This window comes from Harpegnathos saltator, unplaced genomic scaffold (genome assembly GCF_003227715.2).
Source record: "Harpegnathos saltator strain DR-91 unplaced genomic scaffold, Hsal_v8.6 scaffold174, whole genome shotgun sequence".
NCBI lineage: Eukaryota > Metazoa > Arthropoda > Insecta > Hymenoptera > Formicidae > Harpegnathos > Harpegnathos saltator.
In genome coordinates this window covers 846,337-855,000 of record NW_020229955.1, presented here as the reverse complement: position 1 = coordinate 855,000, position 8,664 = coordinate 846,337, and the positions used below count along the sequence as shown (strand labels likewise).

At 51.0% G+C, this 8,664-nt stretch overlaps 2 protein-coding genes across 12 annotated transcripts in view; both read left to right on the top strand.

Moving 5' to 3' along the window:
• Positions 1–1,885, top strand: part of Adk2 (Adenosine kinase 2) — a 3,779-nt gene extending 1,894 nt beyond the window's left edge. For all 3 annotated transcript variants that reach the window (XM_011151792.3, XM_025297284.1, XM_025297283.1), the window contains 4 exons: positions 503–710; positions 819–1,094; positions 1,196–1,604; positions 1,703–1,885. In XM_011151792.3, coding sequence (XP_011150094.1) covers positions 503–710; positions 819–1,094; positions 1,196–1,604; positions 1,703–1,830 — 1,021 coding nt within the window. In that variant the 3' untranslated portion in view covers positions 1,831–1,885. The remainder of the gene's footprint in view (positions 1–502; positions 711–818; positions 1,095–1,195; positions 1,605–1,702) is intronic.
• A 1,103-nt stretch (positions 1,886–2,988) lies between these two features.
• enok (histone acetyltransferase enoki mushroom) overlaps positions 2,989–8,664 on the top strand; it is a 30,152-nt gene continuing 24,476 nt past the window's right edge. For 2 of the 9 annotated variants that reach the window (XR_003112686.1, XR_003112685.1), the window contains exon 1: positions 3,732–4,364. The gene's annotated coding sequence lies outside the window, so the exon portion shown is untranslated. The other 7 variants (XM_025297334.1, XM_025297339.1, XM_025297340.1 and 4 more) reach the window with 7 other exon arrangements.

Sequence of the window (8,664 nt, the reverse complement as noted above, 5' to 3'; positions counted from 1 at the left end):
CGATGAGGTTTACCGCCGAAAATTCGACCATTTTCTTGCGAAAATGATAAACGCAACAAAGTGTTCCTTTTTTTCTGAAATTGAGATAATTGCAACATCAACAATGTTCCATGCCGGACAAAATCCACGAGCGCGCTTCGCGAAGGCAGAAGTGCAGGTTATGTAATCGTCAGGGTCGATTCGCACCGACGCGGTTGAATCGCAAAGTTCAGTGCGGTAATTTAAAAATGTGTCGAATGTGTATTTCGTATATTGTATTATTAATTATCACGTGGACGTTTCTACATCGGATGATCTGCACTGAGAGTAAATAAAAAAATGTGTGCAAAGTAATATATATATTTCTTTAATATATACTTCTATAATTTTATCAATATCGTATAAATATTGGAATTTCATAAATTATAGATATATATATATATATATATGTATATATAGCTTTATAAATAAAATTTTGTGTACTTGTCAGAAACATGTACTTAATGAGATCTGATCATTTCAGAGAAGGACTGCTGTTGGGCATGGGAAATCCCCTGCTCGATATCTCAGCAACTGTAGATGATGCATTTTTAAAGAAATATGACCTAAAGTCCAACAATGCTATTTTGGCCGAGGACAAGCACAAACCTGTCTACGAGGAATTGATTAAATTGTACAAAGCTGACTTTATTGCAGGTGGATCTGTACAAAATACTATGAGAGTAGCACAAGTAAGTCTTACGATGCCTACAGGATATGTTATTTAAACATAACAAATTAGGAATATAGGAACAAACTGTGAGGCAGAGTAGTGAAGAATTAAAATCTGTAACTTACAGTGGCTCCTGCAGAAACCAAATGTAGCCACTTACATGGGTTGTGTCGGTAGGGACAAATACTCCAAGATTTTGGAGGATAAAGCAATCGCAGCTGGTTTAAATGTTCGATATCAGTACGTCGATGAGGAACCAACTGGAACATGCGCGGTTCTTATTACGGGAAAAGAACGCTCTTTGTGCGCTAATTTGGCGGCAGCGAATTGCTTCTCACAGTCGCACATTGAAAAGCCGGAAAACAAACGGCTCATAGAAGCCGCAAAGTACATTTATGTATCGGTGAGTAGACAGCAGACTTCCTTGGATAATTGTAAGACCAAAGGATACACTTGTGAAATAACCGTATACTACGTTACAAAGTTCTACATTTTGCGCTCCAGGGATTTTTCTTGACGGTCAGTCCAGAGTCCATACAGACGGTAGCCAAACACGCGCACGAGAACGACAAACTGTTCATGATGAATCTCAGCGCACCGTTCCTGTGCGAATACTTCCAAACGCCGATGTTAGCCGCCCTGCCGTACGTGGACATATTATTTGGCAATGAAACGGAAGCGGATATATTCGCGAAGGTAAACAACCTCGGCGCGACCGACAGGAAGCAGATCGCGATGAAAATCTCGGAGATGGAGAAAATCAACGGCAAGAGGAAACGAATCGTCGTTATAACGCAAGGCTGTGAGCCGGTGCTTGTAGCCAAAGACGGCACGGTGACGGAATATCCCGTTAGAAAACTGCCAGAGGAGAAGGTTGTGGATACCAATGGTGCTGGCGACGCTTTCGTTGGCGGTGAGCATTCGCGATCCTCTCCCTCCCTCCTTGATTGACGCGTTATACGCGGCGAGAATTTGGTAAGATTATTAACCGCGATATTATAATCGTTTCAGGTTTTCTCGCGCAACTCGTACAAGATAAAAGTATAGAAACTTGTACAAAGTGCGGAATCTGGGCGGCCACGGAGATCGTGCAAATGTCCGGGTGTACTTACGAAGGAAAACCAAATTTCCAGTCTTAATAAATGCCAAAGTAGCGATAATGTGTACTTAATAAAGGCTTAATCGTTTTTTCTACCTCGATTTTTTCGATCTCTCGTCAATCAAGTCTGTCTCACGTACGTAAATAATTATAGGTATAAAAATACACAGAGTTACATATATTGTCTCTTAATAATTTGTCCGTGTGTACACGTATTCCCCTGAATTGGTCAGAGTTGAATTTACTAATTTAATTAAGGAGAAAAGGACCGATCGACTCGAATTACCGCGTCAGAGTCGCGCCAGTGCAATTATTTTGCAAGCCAATTTTTTGGGGATTGTGTCGATAATCGTAATTGAAGAATATCTCTGTGTGCTCAGCTAAAGCTTTTTATTTGTAGACACCTGATTTGCCCGGGCGGGCTATCCGCCCGAGAACATAAACTGCGCAGAATTTCCCGCACGCGCGCACTTACATCGCGGCGCGGCATGCTAATTTACATACACTGTCGAGGGAAAATCAATACAATCACCGGGTATGTAGATATTACCGAGAATTTGCTGGTTAGCTCCGCGTGTACGACCGCTGACCGTATGATATCGCCGCGCACGGCGGTGTGTGTTGTATTCAATTATGCGAGACGCGGCACGCGTGCGCGGTGTGTATATATACGGCGAAGCTGCGGAGTTTCGAGCAGGATAGAGACATATCGAGCCGTAGAAATGGACAGAGAAAAGAGGCGGCGGGAGGACGGATGGCCGCTCGAGTACGAGAGGAAGGGAGCGAGGGAGACGATAGTTCTTAAAAAAATCAATAATCTCATTATGAAATCGCACAGGACATGTCGCGCGTTTTGTATCGCACTCCGTTCACCGCATGGCGCACGAAATTCAACCGGTACTTTCTTTACACCGCATGCAATGTGGATGAGACGAGCTCATCTCTCTCTCTCTCTCTCTCTCTCTCCCTCTCTCTCTCTCTCTCTCTCTGTCGAATAATTCGAACGATAATTGACCATTTGCACCATCGCCTTTTTTCTTTTGTTTTTTTTTTCTTCGAGACATCTTTCCGGCTCTCTTCAACAAAGAGAACAACAATCACTTCGGCTGGACGATGAAACGCGAATCACTCGTGAGTTTTCTAAATCCGTAGATTTCCTTAACGTTTTTTACGCGTCCCTTGTATTTTTTTCATGCTAATTTGGGCTTGAAGTAAGAACACGAGTTCGTGTTGTTAGGGAGGGGCCGACGAAAGAAAAGAACGAGCACAGGTAGAAAGGAGAAATGAAAACGCAAGGGTTCGGGCTAATGATGACGAATGATACGGCCCTGCCGACTCCTCGTTGACAAGGATCTCCCAGCTGCACTGCGTGGCATCCGTCGGGGCGCAACTCGACAGCCCAATTGGGAGAGCGATTAAAGCGAGTGCGAGGCGGTCGGCCATAGTCTTTCGAGCCGGGCGAACCGCGTGCTCGCCGCGGCCGTTGCATCTTCTCGCTGCCGCGCGCGCGATCGGCCTCGTTCTTCGCTTTCTTCGTCGCGCCGTGCGGCAAATCGCCGTGCCGTAGTGAGCGTTCTCTCTCTCTCTCTCTCTCTCTCTCTCTCTCTCTATCTCTCTCTCTCTCTCTCTCTCTCTCTCTCTCTCTCTCTCTCTCTCTTTCATCTTCCTCTCTCTTTCACATGCACACATACACACACCATGCATAGGAGGACAGGTACTCGCGTATACGTGTGAGCATAAATTCGTATTTCACACGGTCGTGGCATATCACCACCCGGCTATACATATTTACACGCATCACACACACACACACACACACGCATCCATATGCGGGTACACTCGTTTATAGAACGATTGGACACTTTTTTCGCGGCGCATGTCGGAAATCAGCAAACGTCCAATGGGAGAATCAATTCTCTAGTCATTCGCGAAAGATGAGTTCTGCCATTGGACGTCAGATGCGTCTCGAGATGTGTCGGGAGCAAGTGTTAAGACCGTTTTGCAGGCGAGTGTACAGATATACACGCAGTGCGCGCGCAATCGCGTAAAAAACGTACGTCTCGCATACACACACACACACACATTGCATGTATTACGTGCAATGTGCAGCATGTTATGTGCATCCGTACCTGCATATGCATGTACGCACGCCGCACACTCGTTGCAGCACACATGCGCACAACGGCAAGGAGATACGGCCAGCAGCGCGACGCACGTGTGACCGGCCGAGAGAGCGCGTTAGTGTGTTAGTGAGGCGCAGACCGGGGCCGGGGATTGGTCGAGGCGAACGCGTGCCGCTACGGCTATCCGTGCTTCGTACTTCCGCCGCTGTGTGCCAGAGAGCGCGCGGCGAGTTGCGCAGTACGCTCCCCACCGCGTGCGCGTAGTGTGTAACCCCCGCGCGCTGTCCGCCATCTTTGTCAAGTAACTTTGTTGATTGTATGAAATGTGACGCCGTTGTCGCGCGAGATAATTGGTGATCGTGATTACGCGTTCCGTGTGTCGTTGATACTCGGTGATACGTGCCAACGTCGTGCTCGTGGATTTACCTGTCGATGGAACCACTGTGACCAGGTAACACGGCCCCGCACGGGCATCATCGCGTAGGCTCTGCCTGGTGAAAACCACGCGAGAATCGGCCGTCGTCGCCGTTGTCCGACGCATACGGGACCCGGAGCGACGGTGTCGGCCGCTCGCTCCTTTGCCAGCGGCGCGAGAGAGCCAGCAAGCGAGCGAACGTGCGAACGTGTATGTGCGAGTGAGTGAGTGAGTGAGTGAATGAGTGAGTGAGTGAACGAGCGAGCGAGCGAGCGAGCGAGAGAAAGAGAGAGAGGGAGAGAAAGAGCGAGCGAGAGAAAGAGAGAGAGAGAGAGAGAGAGACAGAGAGAGAGGGAAAGGAAGAGAAAAAAGACGGAGGATGTTCCTATACGTGGTGCAGTTGACGGCGTAACGTCTCCTCGCCGTTTTTCACCACGCACGACCAGAGTCGCAAAGGCGGTACGCGCCGAGGGAAACGTAGCGGACGGCCACGTAGAGAACGTGCGTGTCCACGATGCGGACTCGACGACACCGTCGTCGTTGCCACGCGTGGTCAAACGGCCGCGAACGAGCGCACGGAGGAAGTCAGCGAAACGTTCGAAAAGCGGCCGTGTGTCTGCCGCCAAGATGGCTGCCCGTCGCTCGAGCGATGACGATCCCGCTCGTCTCGTCGTCGTCGTCGTCGTCGTCGTTCCCCGTCCGCCTCGACGTTCCGACCTCGCGTCCGATAGCGTCGTCGGTGACGAGCGTGCGTCGAGCAGCGGACTTTCGCCCATTCGTCGCGCCGTGTTTGTCCGTCGCGACCATCGCGACCGTGCCGTCGGCGGATCGTCATGTACGTTGGCGACGGCCGTCGTGCCGCCGGATGCGTCGACGGCGCAGCCGACGGCAGTGTTCGGGTCGCGCGACGTCGTCGTCCGTGCGTCGATGCTCAATTATAGGGCGTTTACGGAACGCTCGGCGTGCTGCCCGTGCGAGAATATTCGCTCAAAATGGCTACCCGTCGGAATCGTGGCTGCCGACGGCGACGACGATGAGCCGCCGTGGGTTACCATATCCGTCGCGGCGACGATTCTCCATCGCGCGCCAAATTCGCAAGTCGCCGCAAGACCGATCGATCGATCTTTATTCGGTTTTCCTCCTCTTTCTCCCCTCTCTCTCTCTCTCTCTCTCTCTGTCTCTTTGTTCGTCTTTTTCCTTCTATTCGCGTCACCTCCGAATGACCGAGGCGAACGGACGAGTTCACTACGACGAGGATGACGACGTCGACGGCGGTTGCAACGCACGTTTCTCGTGCGTGCACGCTTCGCCGAGCGACGGCAAAGCGGAGCAACAGCAGTTTAGGGTCATTCCGACAAACCGTTCTTCGGTAGCGACGACGGCGGCAGCTGCTCGTTCTCTCTCTTTCTCTCCCTCCCTCCCTCTCTCCCTCCTTCCCTGTCTCTCTCTTTCTTTCTCTCTCTCTCTCTCTCTCTCTCTCTCTCTCTCTCATACACACACACACACACATTCTCCGCTCTTCTCACGTCCTCTCGTTCCGTCGGTCGGTCGGTCGATCGGTCGGTCGTTCGTCGTCGTCGTCATCGCCGCCGCCGCCGCCGCCGCCGCTGCTCGCTCGCTCGCTCGCTCGCTCGCTCATACGGTCGTGGCGTTTGCTCACTCACTCGCTCTCGCTCGCTGAGTGAGAGGGGCCCCGACAACACGCACAGCCGGCGGCCTCTCTTCGCCCTCGGCCCCATCCGTCGTCTTTAACCGGACGAACGGCGGACAAATAGACGGACGTGTTCGTTCAGCCGGTATTTCATTTCGCCTAATAAGATAGCGAGCGGAGAAACACGCGCCGTTGTAGGAGAGCAAAAGCGCGTCCGCGGCCTGTGCCCGCCCGGCCACTCTCGTGTGGCCTCTTTCCTTCTCCTCCGCGTCACTCACTCTCTTTCTCATCGTCCTTCCTCGTCTTCGCAGTGATCGATCCTTGACTCATGATCGCCGACTCTGCTGGAACCCGTGTGCGCGTCTCATGATTCTCTCTCTCTCTCTCTCTCTCTCTCCGCGAGAATTCTCATCATTTTGCCGCTCGGCGGTCGGATGCTCAGGGTGCTCGAAACGGAGCGCGACAGCCTCGTCGAATTCGCGAGCGAGAGATACTTCCTAATGAAGTCACCGTTGAGATATCAGTGACATCAGCACGGAGACTCAGCGAGAGTTCGTCCCGCGACAGTTTGTGTGATGCAATCCCGCGGCCGAACAATCGTCTCGCTCGGAAATTGCATCTCATTAAGTCTCTCTCTCTCTCTCTCTCTCTCTCTCGAAGGTTTCATCAAGTCGCGTCAATGTCGCAGTAATTCCGTCCGAATTCAATTTCAGAGCGATACGGAAACTCTCGGGTAGAGTACACAAATACGCACACGATGGGGAGAGAGAGAGAGAGAGAGAGAGAGGGGCCCACCGCGGTGCGGTACGCCGACTGTCACGTTTCACGTTCGTCAGCTTTACGTCGGCGTAGTGAAATTTAAATGGATACGAAGCGAAAGTGCGTGCCGAGTCGGTCGATTGAGAGAAGCGCGATCCGCGCCGCGAGCTCTCCCGGGCGTGTTGAGCCGTCGGCGCCGTTTGTTGTGGAATAGACCGTCGTAACAAAAATATTGTCATTCCTGTGAGCAGCGTCGTCACGTGCTTCAGGTGTGCGGTGTTGTCACGTCGTTTTCGGACACAGCTCGTCGCCGCGCGATCAGCCTCGGGTGCTGCTCTGCGAGCGAAGCGAGACGAAACGTCAAAACATCATCCCTCTCGCCGCCGTGTAATCTCTTTCCCCGGGCTGAAAAAACGCGGCGACCGCGCGCCATCATCAATGGAGGATTAAAGTCGCGACGCGTAATAAAGACTACTACTGCGAGTACTATGGTATCTTTTTCTCTCTCTCTCTCTCTCTCTCTCTCTCTCTCTCTCTCTCTCTCATTGAAGCCACGATAAACGAGCGGGTCGTCCCATTGACGTTTCGCGCGCGCAACACGCGACGACGACGACGACGACGACGAGGAAGAGGAGGAGGAGGAGGATCGTTTCTCTCTCGCAGCGATTGACACGCATTTTTAACCTTTCTGCGCCACTCTAGCCTCGTGTTGTCCGCTGTGATTGAAAGCTTTCCGATTCCTTCGGCCGCTCCTTCCTGCTCTCTTCTCGATTACGCTTTAATCTCTTCGACTTGGAGAGCCCGGTGCGTAAAATAAACAGAGAGGCGAGATCTCTCTTCGCCATGAAACGGCCGGAGGAAGTTGGTTTTAAAAGGCAGATTAGCGCTAATCGACGTTGCCACGATCAATCTTGCTTAAATTAGCGGCTCGTTGTTAGTTGTTCTTTTTTTTTTCTGTTTCGTTTTATTTTCATAGATTCATCCTGGCGTTTTTTTGTCTCCTTTTTTTTTATAGTTTTGCCCCAAGGTAAACAGAGCAACAAGATTGGGATAATTGAGACGAGCGCCAATCAACGTAGACGGCGCGACGGAGCTTTGGAACAAACCAAAGACCTGTACATGTGCGTGTTTTGTGGTGCGCGAGTGCGTCGGCGAATTGATTGCGTCATTTCCCGGTGATGGTTATACGGATCGCGAAGCTAAGTGCAACAATGTGCGGTTTCTTCCTTTTCTAAATTTTATCTTATATCGGACACTCGGCAATCGGGCGCGTCATAAAACAAATTCCGCGTCGATTTGTGCGAAGCGGAAAGTAGTCGGCGGAAGCAGCGCCGACAATTTTACAGTGTGTATAAAAGATATAATAGTAAAAAAAACTCACCCAAAAAAAGGAACTAACCCAAAAAAATAATAGCAATAACGAAAGGAAAGAAAAGAAAAGGACACACTCGTTTGTTGATCGCGCGACACTCTCAAGGAGTTCACCTCGCGTAAATCGACGTGAATTGTGTTTAGCTCGCTGATTGAAGCGAGCGAATTTCTCCTCGCGTTCACTCTCGAGAACCGACGGTCTTCTCGATACCCCGCTCACGAGAGAGGATCGTCGTCCAATGAATGGCGATTTTTCTCGCCGACTCGGCCGTTGAAAAAGAAGACACCGGAAAGCGCCGGTGGGGATTTGGCGGGAAGCCGCCGCCGAGCGCCGAGCGGCGGCTCTATAGCGAAAGCGTGAGCGCGCTCGTTCGCCAGAATAGAACGAGCACGTGTTGCGAGAACACGGTGTATATAGTGAGGGCTTAGAAAGAAGAGAACAAGAAGCCGGTTTAACTGGGTGCGCATCGTCGTACGTGGCAGTCTCTTTTCTTTTTTTTTCCTCGGCCTGGCATGTGCCTGGCACTCAAGGCGCCGGCATATTTATTATCACTG